The 24,774-nt window shown below is 40.3% G+C and overlaps 1 protein-coding gene across 3 annotated transcripts in view; it reads left to right on the forward strand.

Moving 5' to 3' along the window:
* LOC119738408 (paired box protein Pax-6-like) overlaps positions 1–7,733 on the forward strand; it is a 109,735-nt gene extending 102,002 nt beyond the window's left edge. For all 3 annotated transcript variants that reach the window (XM_038213400.1, XM_038213466.1, XM_038213333.1), the window contains 4 exons: positions 893–975; positions 3,136–3,396; positions 4,681–4,867; positions 5,447–7,733. In XM_038213400.1, the coding sequence (XP_038069328.1) occupies positions 893–975; positions 3,136–3,396; positions 4,681–4,867; positions 5,447–5,541 (626 nt within the window). In that variant the 3' untranslated portion in view covers positions 5,542–7,733. The remainder of the gene's footprint in view (positions 1–892; positions 976–3,135; positions 3,397–4,680; positions 4,868–5,446) is intronic.
* The last annotated feature ends 17,041 nt before the right edge of the window (positions 7,734–24,774 follow it).

Genomic DNA, 24,774 nt, shown 5'->3' on the forward strand with positions numbered 1-24,774 from the left:
TGGCAATTTTACCAAAAACATCGGCGCTGCTTTGGGCTGAATTCCAGTCCTTTGTTCGTGATATTTTCACTGGTAATTTGAAAGTAATGACCAATTACTCTGTTTAAACATTACTTCGTGTTTTTTATTTCTTTTCTTTTTATTACTGCGGAGGTCTAATGAAAGTCGTATATAATTTGCTTTGATGGGAGGTGGTTTGGGGTGTTTTTGTGTTCGTGTTTGTGCGTTTGTTTATTGTGTAAATCGAGGACACACACTTGCAACACCATCGGTGAATCGAGGACAGAAACCGAATCGAGGACTCCTCGGTTGGAAAACGTGTACAAAACCAAAGGAAAAGGAAAGAGGAACGAAAGAAAATCACCATTTACACCATAAACAAACGTGGGTGTGTGTGAGTTTGTTTCTGCATTCAATAGGGGACGTTGAACAATAGAGGACAATAGGGTCCCCAATCTCCCGAAGGTCCCCAATTTGGCGATGTGTACAAAACATTATGGGAGGTCTTCCTAAAAAGTTTAAGTACAAACAAAAGCGGAACAATAGGGGGTCTCCAATTTCAGGCAAATACACACTTGGGTGTGTGGTGTGTGTGTGTTGTTTTTTTACGAGGTCCAACTTTTTTTCTCATGGTTTTTTTTCTCAAATATTCATGTATAAGGATGCTTCGTACTTCGCTCAAAATTGAGAGCGAAACAATAGGGTCATTGCGAGCTTAAAAAATGAAGCAATAATTTAGTTATAACTAAACATTTGTTTTGCTTTCGCATGAATGGGAATCAACCCTTTTGTCGTGCTATTCTTTGTTGGCCTTTTTTTTTTCTCCAATTAAGCACGTGAAATGTTACAATTGATAAAGTTTTAACCTGTATACATTTGTTATATCTTTCAGAATTTGAACGAACCCACTATCCTGATGTTTTTGCACGAGAGCGCCTGGCACAGAAGATTGACCTACCGGAAGCTAGGATACAGGTCAGTGAAGCACTTTCGGTTGCAGTTACTTTTCAGCCTGATTTTCAAAATTCCCATTTTCCATTTCTATTTTGAAATTATACTAAGTATCGAAGAGCGTAAATTTTGTGCCATTATATTTCTGAAAAATTATTATGATGGTTATTATTATTATTTATTTCTGGTAATAAAACCAAGGATTCCTCAAAACACGCCCTAGGCACTGTAGCTCGCAAGCCTGAAGAAACCTGTAGAGAGGAGACAATGAGAAGAAATTACAGTTTTAGAGGTGGGAGGAAAACCCCAGAAGAAAATTCTGGGGAAAACCAACGGAATCGGGCAGGGACTGAAAACCCCATCCACATGTTGGCCCAGTATGCGAACCAGGGTCACAGCGGTGGAAGGCGAGGAAAGTACCGCTACGCCAACCTGACTCCCCTCAAATATGTTCCTGTTAACCGTTCTTAAGATGAAGTTCAAAGTGTTTTTTTTTACCTGTACCAACAATCAGCGTATGCGATCTTGTGTTGGCAGAATCTGTACAAAAACCAACACCATAAAGGTGTTTCATTTATTTTGTGCAATCAGCGCCATGGTTCGGGGTTCAGCGACCGTCTGCTTTGTCGATAACAATCTTTGAACGAGGCTATGGCCATACCGAGGCAACCTTGCAACCTAGCTGCCGATATCTGCCATCAATTATACAATACAACCTGTTTGGAATGTCGGCGGCAAGTTCGTCAGACAATTCGATAATGATCAGTGGGCTAGGAGGCACTTTTCAGGCTCGTGCGAGATATGTTATCGATGTTAGTTGTTTTAAGTCTGTCGGGGATTTGAGAGAATGTCTATATAATAGCTGCATACCGGCGCCCAATACAAACGAACATTGGAATTTACAATTCTGTTGTTGTGAGTTCAGAAATGTTGATTTAATCAGCTGAAATTTTGACTTGAAAATGCTGCTGGCTTAATGCATTTCAACCTTAATAACACTGTTTTTTTATTTTTTTTATTTTGGGGGGCACGCAATCCCTTTCTTGGTTTTTCTGCTTTAGTTATCTTCTTGCAAATATTCAAATTGCGAAATTAAAATTGTTGTTCAAAATGCTTTTGATGATATCCCTGCTTCTGTTTCACCCATACCTCTTGTCATTTGAATATTGCTAAGTATCTTCCCGTTGGTGTATCTCGGTTAATTAATCCTGTTGTCTCTTTTGCTGTGACGCCAAGTATTAGTGTTGCTCACAATTACACGGGCAAACCTGTAGAAATCCAGAGACGGAAGACGATGAAGACAAGTTTATAGTCTGGGTAGTTTATTTCTTTCTGTCTTTGTTTTGTTGGCATACAATAAAACAACACTGAGAAACAAATAAAAGACAAGCCCAAGGATTTCCTAAAAGCAAACTAAAGCACTATAGGTCTACAGGGTGAGTCATAAAAAAAAAGCGAATGCCAGATGTCGGGACTATTGTTTTAGTGAAGTTCTGCATGTAGCACTCTTAAAATCTTGGATATAAAATCCCAATTCATAAGCTTTCATTTGGTACAAGAATCATTCAAATCACTCATGTACTTTTCAATTACGAAGTTTTAAACATGACCCCGCTCTAAAGTTCTGTCCACGGATCACAAAACAAGGTGTGCGTTCTTTCAGCAACACGAAAACCATTCGCACGCATCCCTATGTGATTTGTTTTCGTTTTGCTGAAAGAACATTTTTTTTTGTGATCCGTGGACAGAACTTTAAAACGGTGGTTATGTTTCAAATTCCGTAAATTGAAAATTGCATGAGTGATTTGAATGATTCTTGTACTAAAATAAAGCTTATGAATTGGGCTTTCATATCCTAGATTTTGAAAGTGCTACATGCAGAACTTCACTAAAACAATGGTCCCGACATTTGGGTTTCGTTTTTTTACTCACCCTGTACAAATGGCTTTCCAAATAACAACTGAAAACCAATATTATACAATGTAGCACATAGTTTGGGGGAACCGACATTTATATTTCAAAAGAAACCTCCCACAATCAGACAAGGATTGAAGCCCCATCCGCATGCAGCCCTGCCGGGATTCGAACCCGGGACGTAGGGGTGCTAGTAGTGGAAAGTACATGTACCACCATGCCGAACTGACTTGTTTTTATAGTAAGCGTGTATTGTTGGTATCTTTCCAGGTGTGGTTCTCCAATCGCCGGGCCAAGTGGCGCCGGGAGGAGAAACTGCGCAACCAGCGGCGTCAGCAGACCGAGGCCCCGCCCCAGTCTTCCAGCCACCTGCCCATCAGCAACCTAGGCGGCTTCTCCAACAACATCAGCGTGTACCAGCCCATTGCCCAGCCCTCCGCTCCCATGGTGCCCCGCACCGCTGAGAGTTACAGCGCCCTCCCGCCAGTGCCCAGCTTCAGTATGGCCACCGCTCCCAACCTGAACGTGCAGGTATGAAACCAACCTCGTGCCCCGTGGGTATGATCTTGCAGCGCCATGTTGTTTCCCATCATGCCTTGCGCCATCGTTACCCCTCGAATTGTGTAATTTAAATGTGCCAAAATATGGCACATTATATTTAGGTCTGCAGTTTATCCATTTTACGTGCCGACGCCATCTTTAAAATGTTAAAAGTTGTGATTTTGAAGAATCAATCCTTTCAAACACAACGTTTGGACGTTGTGTTATTTAGCAAAGATTCGTATTAAATGTACGTACCCCTTTCGTGCCTTTACAACCACAGATACAGGGGGTTTTTTTTAGCGAAAAACGCGGCTGACATAATCCATATCGTACAGGCATCGCGACTTTTGAATCCTAATTTTTTTTTTCGTACGTGACGTTACGTGCAAAGCACGCGAGCGCATTATGGGGGCGCCCAGCGTGCAATCTTCGAAATGCGCGCGCAGTACGCTGTGAGTAGCCATTCAGCGTCATTTACGTCATCATCACAGCCAGGGGTTAGTGTAAGGAACGAGCACGCGCCCCTGGAGTCGAGGCTGGTATGAAACTAATCCACGCCATTAATAGTCAAAACTGTTTCATCCGTTTTCAAAAAGTTGACACTTCGTAAATCAAAAGAGAGGTATCTCCATTTCCCTTAAGTCTTTGATTAGTGTAGATATTATTCATATAAATAGATCACATACATAAAAATGTGTATTACTTTATATTAAAAAATAACTCATATATAAATTGATGCAAAGGAAAATAAGAAAGTATTGTTAACAGTACCAAATTGAAGTACATTATTTTCTATGGTTGCGATTCAATTACCTGCTGAGGGACGCTTAAAGCTAAAATTGGAAACATTCAAAGTGAGTTGAAAGTTTTAACTGTGTACTTAATAAAGGAATGATAAAAAAAAAATCAAACCCTTTTGTAAAATGCCTGCGACTATCTTTGAGATATTAGTTGGTATCAGGTTATCTTCGCCCTCATCAGCACCATTGCCGTTTGGGTGGGTAGGCTAGATACCCAGTGTACTAAAGTATATAGTACCACTCTGAAACATGAAAAATATTAATGGAGTAGTACTTTGTAACCAAGGGTTAAAATATCTCTGAGTCTGATCTCGCTAAATAGTTTTTTTTTTCAAAGTGGCTGCCTGTCATCTAAGACCTCAAATGAGTTGATGTCATTCTGACTTGGGGCTGAGAGTATAATCACAAACGTTTCGAGAAGGTTTGATGTTCTAACATCACACCTTTATTTCCCCATGTTTGTGTGCCACAGCCACCGAGGGATACCGGAAGTTACCGGAGCATGATGGGATCGGTTTCCCATGGCTACCACCACGAGTCACTCTATGGCACGCCCAGCCAGCATCACGCCATGCAGTCCCATCACGTGCCCCACTCCACCCACGGCCATATGCAGAGCCACCACATGAACAGTGCTTGCAACAACGGTGCATTCTCAAGTGAGTTCAAAGGTCAAGAGATCATGTTAGTGGTTTAGAGTCAAGTCAATAATAGTTCAAAGACTGTGCCCATTTGAATGTTGTGGCACTATTTCAAAGATCTTGGCAGCAGTTCAAAGGGCATGGCTATGATTCAAAGGTCATGTCAATAGTTCAGTGGTCCATGGCAATAGTCCAATGGTCATGACAATAGTTCAAAGGTCATGACAATAGTTCAAAGGTCATGGCAATAGTTCAAAGTTCATGGAAATAGTTCAATGGTCATGGCAATAGTCCAATGGTCATGGCAATAGTTCAATGGTCATGGCAATATAGCTCAGAGGTCAAGGCAATACTTCAATGTTCATGGCAATACTTCAATGGTCATGACAATACTTCAATGGACATGGCAATACTTCAATGGACATGGCAATACTTCAGAGGTCAAGGCAATAGTTCAGAGGTCATGGCAATAGTTCAAAGTTCATGTCACCAGATAACTCTTGGTGTTAATTTAGCGACTTTTAATGTTGAAGGAGGCTGTAGTGTATAGAATCACCCTAACTTTCGTTATATTTTGTTCTTCATTTTCCTTCTCAGGTCTCATCTCCCCAGGAGTCTCAGTTCCTGTGCAAGTCCCAGGAGGAAACTCCGGCGATTCCCACTCCTCCCAATATTGGCCTCGTATCCAGTAGACACCACCCTGACAAGTCGCCTACACGTAGTCACCACCTATAGACAGCTCTGCTCATCCAAGACTCGGGATGGAGGTTGATTTTGAACCGAGGAATGGAAACGAGGTTGATGCGGCAGCGAGAACATGAACCGATCGCCAGCTGTTATGACCCATTCAAAGGTCGAGGTTGTCGTTGCTACGGTAATGTTTGATCTCGCTTTTGGGACAGTGAAGTTGGAGGAACTGTAGATATTCTGTGTTTCTGTTCAAATCGGCAAAAATATCCTCTAGCTTTCGATTGATCAGAAAGTTATGTCCCGCGCACAGGACGAAGGATTGCGATACAAACATTCCATAGCAAAGTATCCACAGTGAGATGACGCCAGGTCAAAGGTCGTGGATGACGTCATGATTTCAGTCAGGCAAGTACAGGTCAGCGCAGGTGAACTCCAGTGTTTCGAGAAGTCTGGAATGTGTAACTCTTATTACGTATCGACGGGTGAGCACATGCAGAACACGCCATAAGTGCAACACACGTCTATTAATGCCGCTATATGATAGGGCAAGTGACGTACCTGCTTCGGCATCGTTTCTGTTGGGCTCCTAAACTCAGAATCGATAATGAAGAGTCGATTTGTTTGGCAAGTGATATTTACCGGCCAAAGTGGAAAGATGCAGAGAAATACAATTGTTCAACGGGGATTCATCATTCAATATCTGCCAGTGTTTAAAAACGAGGCTGAACAGTTCAAAACGAGGCTGACATGTTAATTAAAAAAGGCTGACTGTATTGTTCTCAGAGATACTCTTGAATCCGAGAGGCTGCTCTTGAGTCCAAATCTCGCCTTGACACACGAGAATCGGCGGGATTCCTGTAGGCTCACTGTGTGTAGGCTTTCGACCGAAGGATAATCAAACAAGTTCTGTGTCTGTTACAGGCCACCGTATTAAGTCCACTACAACTGAGATAATGAAAGTCGAATCTCACCGACAGAGATTTTTTGGAAATTTTGATTTGAAAATCTTACTTTCTTTTCTACTATCTCAGGAACGTTTTTGTCGTCGCGGTGTTAAAAAAATATAAACATGGGATGGATGATTTAAAAAAAATTGCCGATTCTTGTAAAATATTTGGTCTTTCGTCGTCTTGATAAGCGTATTGATTGGTACATTGTAGTCTAGCAGTAGTATGGCAAACCGATTCTATCTGAATTAGAATAGTTGCATTCACTGATATGTGGTTTTATGGTATCGAGTTACAGTAAAGAATATCTGATGTATTATTAACATGATTCGTCTTTTTTGTATCTTGACCTCGCCAACCGATTTTGTTTTCTTCTGGTTTTGTGGTATCTTTAAATTATAATTTGATTATTGAAATGTGTATTGCCCTGATGTTTTGAGTCTGATTGGGCCGCTTGTCGAACAAAAAGTAACTTAGGGTTTTTACGGGATATAATTTATAGAGGGTTTCGTCGTGGATGAGATATAGCTTTGTGTGTTATGGTATCATGAGAGTAATCAATGTGACTTCGACTATCTGAATTGCTGAATGCTGAACCATTTTGTTTGCATGCCGACGCCCTCTAGTGGCAAGAAATGAGAGACACTTTCACGATTTTTTTCTTATACACCAGTAAAACGTAAAATACCTGCCCAACAGCCTTTTTGAAGCATGGCACGCGCAATGGGAGGCGGCTATTTTTTGGAGTGAGTAAACTCTATTGTATTTACTCAAATTGTACCCACTTCAAATACCGCCCTCATGTTGCATCTGCCATAATTAAAAAAGGACGGTGGGTCGTGTTGAATTGCTAGGAGAAAGGACGCCCTCAATAGGCATGCACGCAGCGGTGAACAGATATTGAGATATACGCCATTTTCCACTCTGAAATATCACTTTGTGGCAGTTTAATATGGAATTATTCGACTATGATAATGGATTACTAATCGTAAAGGTGCATACGCCGACCGACATTCCTTGTGAGCTACGCAGGTTTATTTTGATGTATATTATGTAAGATTTATTTTATGATTGATATGACTTGCCCGCCATTGTGACGTAAAATCTGCGCTTACACCAGCGTGTCCTTGTAATGATTTGTTTGATGAGGATAAACTCACCGTAGTTTGAAACAAGTACCACGAGAAATCACTACAGAGATGAATAAATAACAAAACAAGTTTTTCTTCTTCCCTTGGAGCCTGTGATATGAATCGTTCATATTTGTGATGCGATCAAGCTAAAATGAGTTGTTTGTCCACCCTGGTCATTTTTTTTTCTGTACAGTTTTGAAAAGAGCACAATCTCAGCATTACTGTTGTGGCTGGTACCATCTTTGATTTACAAATTATGGAAGTCGGAACACCAAGAGATGTGATGAAGTGATGTGATGAAGTGACCCCATTTTGGCCTAAATCTCCAAATGAAAGTTCCGGACACACGACTCATTTAGCTTGATCGCATCACATTTTCCTACACCATGAAGTGAGAAAAATTAATGGTTCAAATACGCTTACGAGCGGTAATCGTGTTCATCGACTATCCAACATTATACTATTTGTACATGTAACTGTTCGACGTCTCTAGTTTGCCGTGAAATGTTGTCCTTTTTCGTCTCAGCTGTGCCTTTTTTATTATGGATTATTATTTTATGAACCGATCGAGTTTCTTCCTTTGCGACGTCGTCCATAATTCGGTTTATTTCTGACGTCATCTTTCTTTCACATCTCCAATTCATGTCACTTAAGATATTTTGTTAGTATCGTATAATTTGGGTATATCCCGTTGCTGTAGGAAGCATCCAACTTAAAATGAAGAGATTTTTTTTTCCAAAACGCGATATGCGCCATTTTAAAGTTGCATTATAACCGTGCAAAATGTCCTCCTTTTTCTTATGGATATGTCGCGTTTCTGAAATAAACTCTTCAAATATTATCAACGAGGGAAATAATTCGGCTTTTTTCCCCCTTGTGGCCTCGATAGAAAGACTTTGGTTTTTGTTGTCGATTTGTATCCACACACTCGTTAAGAATACATTAACCGTATCAAATTTTATATCATTCACCCCTCAAATTAAAGAGTATATTGTGTGGAAGTTTCAAAACTAATATGAGCTATGATAATCAGCTCCACTGACTTGTAAGTTTACACGTTTACTGCGGAAATCAGGGTTCTGGAGTCTTTTTGTCTGTATTTTGTGTACATTTGTCGGCATTTTAATATGGGTCTTTTTGTATACATTGTTTCTCTCTGTTGGATAATGTATTCACTGTTCTGGATTCAGAGCCAGGTTTGTTCGAACTATCATTGTTAACGACAGTTGACAGTTTTCGTTTTTATTATTCCAGGAAAATGCCCTCGTGTGATTTTACAATTTCTTCTGTACAATTAAACTTGCCGAGAGTGTTATCGGTGGAGGGTGCAAGAGGGTCGTGATTGTTAACTTGACAGAAAATCTTTGAAACTGGGCAGCCATGTTGAATGGCGCCCTCTTTTGATTATTGTGATGCTCAATATTTGCTGTCCCCTCGGTATAAGTTGATATGCAAGACTTTGATGTAGAAGAAGAGAAATTACTTGTAATGACCAATTGATTTCAAATAAAAACGTTAATAAAATGACACGAAAAGAAATAATGTTTAAAAGTGAAGTTTGTTGTAAATTAGCGGGTGTCTGCGCAATAGTTTGGATGCATTAATAGGCCTATCCAATTGGTTTTCATTCGATTTATGACACATTCCTATATTTCGTCAGATGTGCCATTCAAAAAAAAAAAATGCGTCCACCATGTCGTAGATCAACCTATATAGTACTGTTCTTCAGGCCCGTCGCCGGGGGGGGGGCCTTCCCGGCGAGCACCTGTCCTCCCCCCCCCCCCCCATCGGCAAAAACCATCATCATAAAAATTAACTACAATCGTGTTTTCTTGCGGTGTGCTCCCCTACCCGGCACTCCCCTCCCTACACCCAGAGCTGGCGACAGTGCTGCTGTTCTTTCGACAAATCCCCGACTTTCTGTGAAAAACTCAAATATATTAACTTTTGAAAATTAACCCGAAATGCCGCTAAAGCGGCTTCCCGTGAAAGTGCGTCAACCCGAAAAGCTGCAAAAGCGGCTTCGCCAATACGTCAGATAACCTTTGACATATCGAGGGGGTTTAAGCCAATCAGAATGGTTGTTATGAAAGAGTTTGTCTACGGGGCACTAGGCTACGTGTTCTTCGTCTCTTCGAGAAGTTATCGACTGTATCTGAGCGGGGAAAAAACGAAAAATGGCGGCCAAATGCATGTCTGACACCAGTACACTTGCGCAGATATTGGATGACGATGATGAAGATTTGGATGCATCTGATTACGGTAATTCTGCTGATTTTGAAAGAGAATCTGACAGTGATTTTACCGATGATTCTGACGTTAGTCTGGTTCCCAGACCTGACAATTATTCCCGACGCTCACGTCTAAAATTGTAGGTCAGGCAGCCTCCGTGGCTAAAAATAAACATGACGACATTAATGGCCCTTTTTCAAAGCGCGGCATCGTTTCCGATTTCGCTTTATCACTTGTAGCTTTTAATGTTCTGATCAAATCTTTAAATAAATCACTTGCTTCGTAATATCATACACTTATGATAATACAATTTGATGTTTTTGTAAGATAACATTGACTCAATGTTATCTTACAAAAACATCAAATTGTATTATCATAACTGTGATTAATGTTGATCTGGAATCTTCAAAATTAGGGAACCAAATAGCACTGTTAGCAGGCGGAGCCGAATGAAGACCGAGTTTTGGAAAATCTCGGTAACGGTCGTCAATTTCAAAATTGTACATGACGCAGCAAAAACTTCGCCCGTGCGATCCGAGTATATTTGATGCACAAAATCGTCGTTGAATTTCAAGTTTTCTAAATGAAAACAATGAATATTAATTATCAACTCATTTAAAATAAAATTAATAAGCAATTAGCAGTTAATTAAACCTCTATTATATACTCGGAAATACTCGGGCGCTATCCGATTGTCGACGAAACGACTTCGGCAAACTTCGGACATTTTCGGAAAAAGGAGGAATTCCTCCCGTTTTAGTCACGTGACGTAAATTGTAATACATTGTATTACCGGCGGCTACCGGACCTAAGATTCATCAGGAATAGTCAGAATCTTTTGGTCTGGGAACCGGACTATTCTGACGTTAGCATGGTTAGTGCGGTGAATGACAACAACGGTGCAGAGCATCAACCGGTAATGTTAGGCCAGGCGGCAACTCGGCCTCTGGCTCCGGCAGCACTAAAGATTTGTATCAAAACAAAAAGGTACGAGGCAGAATCGGCCCTGTTTCCATGGTTACGCCAACCAAACAGTATTTTGGAAGTAGTGTTCACATTGATTTATACCCTGTACATAGTAGACAAGCTTTATTCAATGATATAGACATGTGTACACACATAGATTACACTTAACAGCGCAAAGTAAGTTGAAAACAAAACATATGTTAATCTGAGATAATATATGTAAATAATGCAGGGTCAGGAGGTCAACGCTCATATATAATTCAGGGTTCAAAGGGTTATTAGCAACGTCCATCTTCTTGAACGAGGAAAACAAAATCGTGACCAACTTTGAATTAAAAATGTACAGTAATAATCCTTTGTACATGCATGTATTATTTTGGGTGCAAACATTATGAGGGTAACAAGTTTGCGTCCGAATTTTTTTCGAAAAAGAGCCAAATATTTTATTTTTCTCCCATTATAATTGTGTCAATTGTGGTCAATTGTGGACAATAATTAGTCCTCTTTTGTTCATTGTCCACAATTTGCATGTGTAAACAAGTACAACCCAACCCAACCCACTCAAGTGTGTATTTGCCTGCAATCGGGGACCCCCTATTGTCCCTTTTTTGTTTGTACTCTAACTTTTTAGGAAGACCTCCCATATGTTTTGTACACGATCGGAGATTGGAGACCTTCGGGAATTGGGGACTGCCCTATTGTCCTCTATTGTTCAACGTCCCCTATTGAATGCAGAAAAATAAACTCAACCAAATTAACATATGTACAAAACCCAAGCAACCCAACCCAATTAAGTCAATTAAGGCCGCCACTTGCACGAAAAGCCGCATTTAATTATTCTACGTTTTGAGTGATTTTCTTTTTGGAGGGGGTGCTTTTTTGACAGTTCTTTCAAGGAAAATGCAAAGCATTATTAATGTCAATATTCGTCTGTTGTTTTAGACAACATCTGTTTGTCTAAACATTAATTTATAGGCTTGTTTGGCGAATCATGACCAATTACTAGGCTATATTTCAATCCAGTACGACAAATCTTTAATAGGTTATCGTTCAAGCAATGTGAGTGTTGTTTCTTCGTGTTTAATATACATGTATAGTTAGGAAAAATTTCTGTAGACTGGGCTTCATTTTAATTCAGTACAACAAGCATTTAATAAGTTATTGTTCAAGCAACCTGACTGTTGTTTCTGCGTGTTCAACAGTCAGGAAGAGTTTCTGTAGACTGGAACTTAATTTCGGCAGGTTTTTCTACGTGGCGACAAAAATTAAATGAAGGTGACGACAACATTTGTTTGTCATACTATTTTATAGGCTTGTTTTACCAGGCACGGCCAATTGACAGATGACATTTCAATTCAGTACGACAGCCAGTTAATAAGTTATTGTTCAAGCAATATAGGTGTTGTTTCTGCGTGTACAATAGTCAGGAAGAATTTCTGTATACTGGGACTTCATTAGGCAGGTTTTTCTACGTGATGACAAACATTACATTTTGATGATGACATTATTTGTTTGTCATACTATTTTATAGGCTTGTTTTACCAGGCACGGCCAATTGACAGACGACATTTCAATTCAGTACGACAGCCAGTTAAAAAGTTATTTTTCAAGCAACATGTGTGTTGTTTCTGCGTGTACAATAGTCAGGAATACTTTCTGTAGACTGGGGCTTCATGTAGGCAGGTTTTTCTACTCGACGACAAAAATTAAGTTACGGTGACGGCAACATTTGTTTGTCATAATATTTTATAGGACTATTTTATTAGTCATGAACAATTAGTAGCGACATTTCAATTCAGTACGGCAAATATTTTATAAGTTATTGTTCAAGCAATGTGGGTGTGGTTCCGCGTGTTCTATAGTCAGGAAGAATTTCTGTAGACTGGAACTTTATTAGGCAGGTTTTTCTACGTGATGACAAAATGAATGTTCAATCACGACAACATTTGTTTGTCATAATATTTTATAGACTTGTTTTACCAGTCATGACCAATTACTAGGCGATATTTCAATCTGGTACAACAAATCTTTAAAAAGTTATCGTTCAAGCAATGTGTGTAATTGTTTTAGTCAGGAAGAATTTCAGTAGACTGGGACTTCATTTATGCAGGCTTCTCTACGTAATGACAAACATTTATTTTCAATGACAACAACATTTGTTTGCCATAATATTTTATAGGCTTGTTTGACCAGTCATGACCAATCACTAGGCGACATTTTAATCCTATACGACAGCCATTTAATTAGTTACTATTCAAGCAACCTGTGCGTTGTTTCTGCATGTACACTAGTCACGAAGAATGTCTGTATAGCACTTCATTTGGGCATGTTTTTCTAAGTGATAACACAATTAATTTTCAATCACGACAACATTTGCTTATCTTAATATTTTATAGGCTTGTTTAGCGAATCATGGCCAATCATTAGGGGAGATTTTAATCCGGTACAACAAATCTGTGATAAGTTATCGCTCAAGCAATGTGGGTATTGTTTCTTCGTGTTTAATATACATGTAGTTAGGAAGAATTTCTGTACACTGGGTTTCATTTTAGGCAGGTTTTTGTACGTGACAACTAAACATAGGTTTGGGTGACGACAACATTTGTTTTTCTTGATATTTTATAGTCCTGTTTCAATTATCATAACCAATTACTAGGTGATATTTTAATTCAGTACAACGAGTATTTAATAAGTTATTGTTCAAGCAATGCGGGTGTTGTTTCTGCGTGTTCAATAGTCAGGAAGATTTTCTGTAGACTGGGACTTCATTTGGGCAGGTTAATTTTCGATGACAACAACATTTGTTTCTCATTATATTTTATAGGCTCATTTTACCAGACATGGCCAATCAGTAGGCGACATTTCAATCCAGTACAACAGGTATTTATTAGGTTATTGTTCAAGCAACGTGTGAGTTATTCAATAGTCACGAAGAATTTCTGTAAAGCTGGGACTTCATTGAGGCAGGTTTTGTACGTGACGACAAAAACTTATTTTCAATGACGACATCACTTGTTTGTCTTAGTGTGTCATAGGCTTGTTTTGACCTGTCGTGACCAATTACTAGGCGACATTTCAAACCAGAGCAACAAGTATTTAATAAGTTATTGTTCAAGAAATGCGGGTGTTGTTTCTGCGTGTTCAATAGTCAGGAAGATTTTCTGTAGACTGGAACTTCACTTAGTCAGGCTTTTGTATGTGATGACAAACATAAAAAAATTTGATGAGGACAACATTTGTTTGCCTCAATATTTAATAGGCGTGTTTGACCTGTCATGACAAATTAGTAGGCGACATTTGAATCCAGCACAACAAATTTTTCATAAGTTATTGTTAAAGCTATGTGGGTGTGTTTTTTCTGCGTATTCAATGGTCAGGAAGAATTTCTGTAGACTGGGACTTTATTATTTTAGGCAGAATCTCTACGTGATGACAAAATGCATTTTCAATGACGACAACATTTGTTTGTCTTTATATTTGATATAGGCCTGTTTTACCAATCATGACCAATCACTGGGCGATATTTCAATCCAGTATGACATGTATTCCATAAGCTATTGTTCAAGCAATGTGGGCGTAGTTTATGTGTGTACATAATAGTCAGGAAGAATTTCTAGTGACTGGGACTTCATTTAGTCATGTTTTTCTACGTGAATTAAATTGTTTGACAATTTCTCTATATTCAAATTCCTTTTATTATGCTACCATAAATCAATATACGACATTTCATTTCAATAAAAAGTTTTTCTTGAGTTATCGTCTCCACAACGAGTATGTCGTTTTTGTTCCATGAAAAATGGCATTTCTTAGAATTGCACTTTCCACGCTTAACGCACTACATTGTTTTGGTTATATTTCTTTTTATTGTTTGACAATTTCTCTTGATATTCAAGGCAAGTCTGTTATATAGTACGACCGATTAATATACGACATTTCAATTCAATACATCATGTATTTCTCCAGTTATCGTCTCCACAACGAGTGTGTTGTTTTTTTATCCCTTATAGTTGACATATATAAGATTTGCATTTTTCGCACTGAACATACTACATTGTTTTGGTTATATTATTTTTTAGTGTTTTACCATTTCTCCAATATTCAACGTCCATGTACTATATAGCACGACAAATCAATATAGGACATTTCAATTTAATACAACATGTATTTCTTGAGTTATCGTCTCAACGACGAGTGTGTTGTTTCTGTTACCTGAAAGTTGACATATATAAGCGTTGCATTTTTCGCACTTAACGCGGTATCTTTGTTCCATTTGACATGATACAAGTCTTAACCAAATGAAATTACGTTTTCTGTATTGGGGCCTAAATAAAGCAAGCCAAAAAGTGTTTTATAATGGACTCATTAATGTAACCTTGACTCATGTTTTATAAAGCTGTGCAAAAGAGGGCGCTTTGAGGGTTCGGGTTTGGGGGGGGGACACCTTGTAATTTTGCAGCGACGTGAATCTTGCATTCTTTGAAACTGAATGCAAGTGTGGGGGAGCTTAATTCAAATCGATTCGGGGTCTCAAACAGAAAAGAGACGTTGGGTTTTCTATCTCCTATGGCGCAAAAAACCAGTCCGCGATGGCATCTCACGCGCATTTGGGCACGGCGCGCACGCCTGCATAGCTTCCCGCTCAACCTGAAACGAAAGCACCGACAACCGTAAAATAAAAGGATTGGCACCGTGTTCTCGAGGGGGGCTTGGCATGAAGGGAGGGGGGGAAACTGCAGCGTCCAGACGGTAGGCCGGTGGCGGGTCAGGCCCGCTCAGGTTCTGCCAGACTGCCCTTGATTTGCTGCCATTTGATGGGGAGTTAATTGGTGTGAACACGGATACTTGCGGGGCAGTCAGACAAAAACTGGAGAAGCCCCTGACAAGATGACTGCTTTGACTCACAGATCCCACCGTGAAGAAAGCATGAAGTGGCCTGTGTTGGATGAAATGGCGTATTATTCTGTGAGTGGTGTTTGGGGAGTGAACTGTCTAGATCCGTCCAAGCAGGTCGGGAAAAAAAATCTGAAGGCCTATAGGCTTGTGATAGAAACAGAGATGGGACCAAGGGCGGATCCAGAACACAATTTTGGGGGGGGGCCAAAAAAAATTTTGGTCCCCCCAAAAAGTGGGTCTAAAAAATTACGGCGTGGGGTTCGGGGCCCGCTAGGGCCCCGAAAAATTTTTGGATTCTAGATGCTCTGTGGTGCGATCTGAGGCAATTTCTGACCACTTTAACCAATTTTTTTGAGGAAAAGATGGTGGTGTACTCATTGCCTGCCTTTATTGCGATGTCACATTAAAAAAAAAAAAAAATTGGTTTCGTTTTGGGGGGGGCCATGGCCCCCTTTGGCCCCCCCCTGGATCCGCCCTTGGATGGGACAGGGTAGGAAGTGATATGGAGAAGATGGTAGATACCCTGGCAAAACCGTAAAGCGAGGCCAAAGCGATTCGGAGACCAACGAAGTAAACGCGTCCATTTCCTCTTTAGCTTCAGTACTAAGAGTGCGAAATTCTTTTGGTATTGGAGGAGTTAGGTTGGCGGAGCGGCACTTTCCTCGCCTTCCACCGCTGTGACCTGGGTTCGAGTCCCGCCCGTGGATTGGGGTTTTCAGTCCCTACCTGATTTCGTGGGTTTTCCTCAGAATATACCTCTGGGCTTTTCCTCCCACCTCTTCTCATTGTCTTCAGGCTTTCGGGCCACAGTGCACTTTAGAGGGATCCTTGGCATGGGCGTCGCGGGGGGCGCTACCATGACTGTTTTAAGCGTGAAATGTGGACTCTATGAAGTACAGACTCATTGGTTGTATTGCGCATGCCCCGGTGGACATAATTAGGAAGTGACTGGTCACGTGTGAAAGTTTAAGTCCACATAAGGTTAAAAGTGACCAACTTTCACAGAAGTCCAAATATCATGTGACAGCGTCATTGCCCACGAGGGGCAATAAAAAATTGGTGGTATGGGCGGCAAACAGAAACAAAATAGAGAGAGAATAGAAAATGAAGCACGATGGAGAAGTTGATGGGGTGCGAGTAATGCAGCGTCACGCCCAACTGAGAACGGGCGAAATGAGGGGAGCTGGGCCGGAAAGGAGGCGCTACGCTACGGTGCGCCCGACTGGACACCATTTTCAGCTAAGGTAATCGGTGTAACGGAGATGCTCTATGGACAGCCGAGCAAGAAAGGTGAAGACTTCAAGAGGTGTAGATGAGGGAGCAAAAGAGTTCAGGGGAACTATCATTCGATGCATCTACGAAGTCAGGTTGGCGTAGTGGTATCTTTGCTTGTCTTCCACCGCTTTTGTTCCTGTGTAGTAAAGTTTTCGAGTTTGAAACTGTAGTTTCAAAATGCTCTTATTTTAAGCAGAATTCATTTCCTTGGCTGAAATTCGCAATTAATGTCCCTTTTCTAAAACTCTTCCATTTGCGACGGATCAACATACCTTGGAAATTCCTATAATTTTGAGTAAAGTGCATATATCTATTTGTGATAAACTTGTGGAGAAATTGCCCCGTGGAGACGTATACAATCTTTTGTTAACCTATTGCGTGCATGTCTCCAGAGGGCACGGTGTATCAGATCGTATGCATACATACCCTCTCTGTTACCTTTTCAAATCCCAAAGGAGTTATACATGTATGTTAGCGTTACAGCTATGGGAATATACAGGATTACAAAATATATATATTACATGCTTTAGATGTGATCGAACGGGATTGAGGATTTTCAACACGTGGAACCATTGTCCGCTCAAGTGCAGACCACAATACTGACCTCGATAATGGTAACATGGAGTACACACATCGAAATATCTTACTCACCACAGGGAGTTATTTCGTTTGGAAAATACATAACATTGAAGTATCATCTGAGAAGTATTGATCGGTAAGTTTCTGGCGGCCAATTGGATTAATTCAGTTATTTACCCATTCTCTAGAATTATCCACGGATTGTCCTTTTTTTTAATGACCACTGCTTAAATAACAGAGGAAGAGTTATCATAAAACTCAAAGTAATTAGATGTGAATATTTAAAAAAAAAAAAAAATGAAAAAGTGATAAAGTGAAATTCAGTGAAAATCGTTACAAAGGTAATTCTAGAAAGAAAAAAGAAACGACAACGATACTAATTAAGTTACAATTTTAACTTTAAAATATATACAATAAATGTAAAGAATTGACAATAAAGAAAACTAAACATAACATAAAAACGAGCAGCGAGAGTATTTAATATACTACTTTGTGTTTCACTTTAAATAAAGATCTGTAATCGCTGCCGAACAAAAAAATCAAATATCTGAGCTGCAAATTGAAAAAAAAACATTGTGCAAAAACAAATCTAAAGAAAAAACCAAATGCTAATTAGTATACTGTAAAAGAATCCTTAAATGAAGGGTGAACATTCAAGTTCGGTATAAAAGCAAGGCCTATTTCCGCATTTTGCTCGAAGTTCTTTGAAGTTCTTAGTCTTTTTTCTTTCACGGCAAGCATGAAGATGCACCTTAACTGGCGGTAGATTCTTAAGCAGAATCTGCATTTTACTGAAAAGAGTGACGTCACAACCCTAACCTCCCCAACGAAAATCCATCCCCTCATTTTGGTGGATTTTGGGGGGACTTGGTCCTGCAGGCTTGGTTTGACTAAAAATACTGATGGATTATGATGGACTTTGGCCTGTGGGCCTAAAGCAGTGCTAGGGGTATCCGATTAATTTTGCCTAGCTTCCTGTACTGCTATTGTCTTACAAGCCATGTGTACTAAGTCTATCAGTATCCACAAGTAAATCAGAGGATTCCATTTTGTCATGTGTTGGAAGCAGAGCGGGTACTTGGTACGGACGCGAGTTTGGTTTTAAATAAGGCAGAAAGTAATTGCATCGTTGCTGAGCGGGAGTTTGTTATCCAATACAGAGCACATGAAATGTCAGTGATACCAGATTTTGTTCAAATTGACAAACACACGTTTATTAAAATCACCATAATCGTTTTATTTTCCATCAAGCAAAATCTACCAACTAAAATAACATCACCCTCAGTTGAACTTAGGGGTCAAAATACAAAGAAGTTAAGGTGTGGGTTCGGTGCAGTAGATGAACTAAACCTTGATTAGCCCAATAGTGCGAAGGATATAGGCGGAGTAAAGGGTGATGGCTCGAAATGATGATCTTTCTGCAGCCACGCGCTTAACTTTACACGCATTAGGCTGGGGATAATTGCTGTGAATCGCGCGTTTTATCCAGTCCGTTGGACGCAACAAAAACTGGCGGGAAACGAGGGGAAAATGTTGGCTTAGTACAAGGATCTTTTGCAATGGCGATGATATCATTTTGCAAATATTCAAAACGAAACTGCAAAACTATATGATGAAATATCTTACTTGTTTGCGTAAATAATAGGACCAATCATCCTGCGCAGTCATTTCGCCTGAAAGCTTTCAAGAAAAGAGGCATGGAAATAATGTAGTATCCTAACCCACTTCAGCGGTTGTGTACAGAGTATTTGGAGAGTCAACAAGATTTCTAATTATTTTCTAACAAAATTTGAAATGTTTCTTAGTCCCAGATTCATGTCTTTTCAACATTTTTGCAAAGACAGACCCTTATTGAGATGATATACGAAGAAAATAAGTGGCGTCAGGTTGCAACATTCTTTCCAGATGGGGAACCATCACTTCCACGCGATGGTTTTGCGAGAAAATCTGATTTTTTTTCCTTCTTCAAATACTACTCCTAATTGACCGAAGTTACTAGTTTGCAATCGGTTACATTATCTCTGAATGGATTCAGTGGCAAACTGGGAATCATACCACAAAAGGGTACAAGTCCAAGCGTATTTTAGGAGGGGTTTGGAAGGGGGTGGTTTTCAAAGGATTTAACCTTGCTTGCGTAGACAAAAAATTGGACAGGCATTTTCACAGTACTCTATTCTCAAGAAAACACATATACTGAGGTGAGGTTATGTTGTTTTATACATTGTAACCCGATTTATCTTTTTTTGGGTGGCAATTCCATCGGCAAAAAATACTCTAATTCGTGCAGTCGGTGTCCGTTCAAGGATGGATCCAGAAACTTTTATTTGGGGGGGGGGGACCAAAAACTGGTCCCAAAAAATTTGTCAAAAAATTACGGTGTGGGGTTCGGGGCCCGCTTAAGGGCCCCGAATTTGTTTTTCGATTTCTAAATGTTCTGCGGTGCGACCTGAGGCAATTTCTGACCACTTTAACCAATTCTTTGTTGAGGAAAAGATGGTCGTGTACTCATTGCCTGCCTTTATTGCGACGTTGCTAAAAAAAAAAAGGTTCTTTTTGGGGGGGGGGAGGGGGAAGGGGCATGGCCCCTTTGGCCCCTCCCCCTGGATCCACACTTGAGTCCGTTTTCTTTAAGAAGCAGTTTCAAAGTAGCTGAGTAATATTGCTGGAGTGTTTTGGGGGAGGTGTTGGGATATGACGCGGAAGGAATAGCCTACGTGCTGATGATCTGTGCCTTCGTAGAGAAGTCAATGGCGTTGGAAGAAAGGCGAGAAAAATTAGCAAATGAGTCGTCAAGTGAATGACTACGAACCACACTTCAGGAGTGTGTAGAACTTCCAGGAGATTAGCAAAGAGCATTTAAAATCCGAGCTAGTGAGGGCTGTGAACTATGGCAAAAGTGTCACTTGAAGAGGGCAAAATATTGACAGGGAAACGCCCAAACAACGGGGAAACGCGGAAAGGTGACAGCACCATTGACTTGAACAAATCACCCCGACATTTTTCTTGGGGGATGGGTGCACTTCGCTCGCGGCCACGGAGCGATGTGGCTATGCTGCCTGTTTAAGGGCTCACAACATGGCTGCCCTTGGCTTCAAAGTTTCAACACAGTGTCAAAAGAATCGCAAATAATGTTCACTTATCACGAACGGAGTGACGTCAGAGCACGGTGAGCAGTGTTTGTGTAGCGCGCCCACTTAACCCTAAAGGGGCCGGATTATTTTGACCATCTCTCAGCCGGGGGGCCGCCCCCCCCCCCCCCCTAAGATCTCGGCCATCGAGTGACGAAAAATTTTGAAACTCGGCACATGCATAGAGCAACTCTTCCTTAACATACCCAAGAAATTTCATGACTATAGGTCAAAGGGTTTTGGAATTATGGCTAATTAATTATTCATATGTACGAATGGCAATTCTGCTCTGTGTACACGACGTATATGCGAAAATTCAGTTTTCACGGCGCGTAGCGCCGGAAAACTTTTCGCTACGCGGCAACCCGTTGTCCGATTCTTATGTTTTTGGTATCAAAAGATGCGCAAAGCTCGAGGCTAAAAAGTCATAACAGCTCGGGTCGCGAAAAAAAATTTTTTAGAGGCTATCACGGAAAATGTTGAGGGGGGGGCGGATTCCGCCCCCGGCCCCTTTAGGGTTAAGAAACTGTTGCATGACGAGAAAATACGGAGTGTCCTTCATACTGCAATTTCCTTAAATTAGATTACATTCATTCTTCGGCGGATCCTGTCACGATTCTAGATTTTCGTGTCAAATACTATGACAAAATAATAAAGGAAATTTCATTGCAATACAATGTGTTTATCTTGAGTTTCCAATTTCACAATAACCGTGTTGACATGACGAGAAAATACAGAGTGTCTTTTGTACTGCAATTTCCATAAATTATATTGCATATATTCTTCGGCGGTTCCTGTCAAGGATCTAGATTTTGGTGTCAAATACCATGGCGAAAGATTACAGGAAATTTCATTGCAATACAACGTGTTTATCTTGAATTCCCAATTTCACAATAATCGTGTTGACATGACGAGAAAATACAAGGTTTCTTTTTTACTGCAATTTCCTTATATTATATTACATTCATTCTTCGGCGGTTCCTGTCAAGATTCTGGATTTTCGTGTCAAATACCATGACAAAATATTACAGAAAATTCCATTGCAATACAATGTGTTTATCTTGAGTTGCCAATTTCACAATAACTGTGTTTGCCTCTCGAACTGCCAGACGAAAGAGCACGGTCAGCAGTGTTTGTGAAGCGCGCCCTCTTTTGTAAGAAATTGTTGCATAAGGATATAATACGGAGTGTCTTTTGTACTGCATTTTCTTTAAATCATATTACATTCATTCTTCGGCGGATCCCGTCAAGAAACTAGATTCTCGTGTCAAATACTATGAAAAAATGTTACAGGAAATTTCGTTGCAATACAATGTGTTTCTCTTGAGTTCCCAATTTCACAATAACTGTGTTGACATGACGAGAAATACGGAGTGTCTTTTGTACTGCAATTTCCTTAAATTATATTACATTCATTCTTCGGCGGTTCCTGTCAAGATTCTGGATTTTGGTGTCAAATACTATGACAAACAAATTGAGGAAATTTCATTGTAATACAACGTGTTTATCTTGAGTTCCCAATTTCACAATAACTGTGTTGACATGACGAAAAAATACAGAGTGTCTTTTGTACTGCAATTTCCTTAAATTATATTACATTCATTCTTCGGCAGTTCCTGTCAAGTTTCTAGATTTTCGTGTCAAATACCATGACGAAAGATTACAGGAAATTTCATTGCAATACAATGTGCTTATCTTGAGTTCCCAATTTCACAATAACTGTGTTGACATGACGAGAAAATACAGAGTGTCTTTTGTACTGCAATTTTCTTTAAAGAATTTAACATAAATAAAGCACTCTTTGTGGAGATGATAAATCAAGAAAAACACACTATATTGAATTAAAATTACGTCCAACAATTGGCCGTAATATATGAGTTGTTTTGAAAATCCGCAGAAACCGTTGAAGAAAAAATTATTGCAACAAAAACAAAAACTACACTGTGGAACTCCCGTACATTTTACGAACATAAAATTCTTTCAAGAGAGGGCGCGCTACACAAATGCTGGTCACTGTCAACGCGGATCACAATCTGCCCAAACAAACGAAGTCGGCTTTGAGTGAACAAAAATAAAACTCACATTGTGGAGACGATAACTCAAGAAAAACACACTGCGATGAATTGCAATTTCGTCTAATAATGGTTCGAGATCTAGAACACAAAATATTGAAAGTCGACGAGAACCAATGAAGAATAAAATGAATATGATTTTAAAATAGACTCAGATTCGGAATGAATTTTTCGTAATTTTAAGCACTTCTTTCCTTTAATCATATTAAATGTATTTTTTCAACGGTTCACGCCAATTTTCGACCGGGTTGTGTCAAATGTTATGGTTAATAATCGTTGGCAATTTGAAACCAATGCAATATGTTGTTCTTGAGTTATCGTCTCAACAAAGAGTGTCAAAAGAGAAGAAAATTCGGAGTGAAGTTTTCGTAATTAAATTAAACGCTTAGGCCTATTTTCTTTAAATTATATTAAATGTATTCTTCCACGGTTCACGTCAATTTTCAAACGGGTTGTGACAAATGTTATGGTAAATAATCGTTCGCAATTTCAATCCAATGTGATATGTTGTTCTTGAGTTATCGTCTCAACAAACTAAGAGTGATGTATTTTTGTTTAATAGTGTTTACGGTGCTGACTAGCGGTTGTGTAGGGCGCCCTCTTGTAGAAATGAATTTTTCGTAATTCTAAGCACTTCTTCAGGTACTACCGCAGATGTAGTACCTGATGCCACTAGATTCGTTTTTGTGCAGTAAATCCCATAGCAAGGCCTGTCAGCGCCAACCCGCATGGCTCTCATGTATCGCAGTCTAAAGGTACCTTAACATAGACCGTTCTGGAAAAACTTTATACCGTTGGAAAGAGGATGAATAGGCCAACCAGCATGCAAATCGGCAAGGCTCTTGGCCTTACACTTTTGGAGAAAACCACAGATGACTGTAGTACCTGATGCCACTAGTTTCGTTTTTATGCAGTAAGTCCCATAGCAAGGCCTGTCAGCGCCAACCCGCATGGCTATCATGTATCGCTGTCTAAAGGTACCTTAACATAGACCGTTCTAGGCAAACTTTATACCGATGGAAAGCGGATGAATAGGCCAACCAGCATGCAAATCGGCAAGGCTCTAGACCTGAAACTTTTGGAGAAAACCGCAGATGTAGTACCTGATGCCGCTAGTTTCGTTTTTGTGCAGTAAATCCCATAGCAAGGCCTGTCAGCGCCAACCCGCATGGCTCTCATGTATCGCTGTCTAAATAAGGTACGTTTAAAGGGCCCTTGAACAAAAAAACACTTTGGATTCTAGATGCTCTGCAGGCGCGGTTCTAGAGCCAATATTTTTTTGGGGCTAGCAAGGTGAATCCACAATTTTTTTCCAGGGAGGCGTGCTGAAATGTAGACCGGTTATTTTCTCCGGACACTTAGGCCTCTGAAAATCAAAACGTGGGTGGGGGGGGGGGGGGGGGGGGGGGGGGGGCTCGTGTCATATTTTCTATGGGGAGCGTTCGCTCGTACCCCCGCCCTGAAATCAGGAAGCTGGGAAGGGCTGACGGATCAACGCTCTGCGTGACCTGTGACCGGCAAGGCGTCACGGCCACGACCCTGCGAGGTTTGAAACGGCCGTTAAGACTGAGTCATTCGTCACTCTTTTATTCTCATTCATAAATGCGGCGCCCTTTTTTTGGTTGAAAAGCATAAAAATGTAGCAAAATCTGTAAAATTTATCTGTTTTGTAAATTTTCAACTCCCGCCAGTTGCTCAGGCTCCGTTTCGAATTCACGAAGGGTCGAAATGCATATCATTATGCTCAAAATTTGTCCACATGGTCCGCAATGAAAAAGAAATCACATCCGGTATGGTGTGTATGCATTTCTATGGCAAACTTTTGCGAATAGTATTTGCGCGCATTGGCTACCCGCGGTCTACAGCTGCAGCCAGATGCTTTATACAAAGGTCATGATAAATTACCCAGAATGCCATCCCCACTTCCTTCACAAGATTCGGTGAAGCTCATCTGCCCTTCCCAGCGCCCTGTTTGCAGGGCGGGGGGGGGGGGGGGGGGTACGAGCGAAT

Source organism: Patiria miniata, unplaced genomic scaffold, assembly GCF_015706575.1.
Source record: "Patiria miniata isolate m_02_andy unplaced genomic scaffold, ASM1570657v1 HiC_scaffold_1, whole genome shotgun sequence".
Lineage (NCBI taxonomy): Eukaryota > Metazoa > Echinodermata > Asteroidea > Valvatida > Asterinidae > Patiria > Patiria miniata.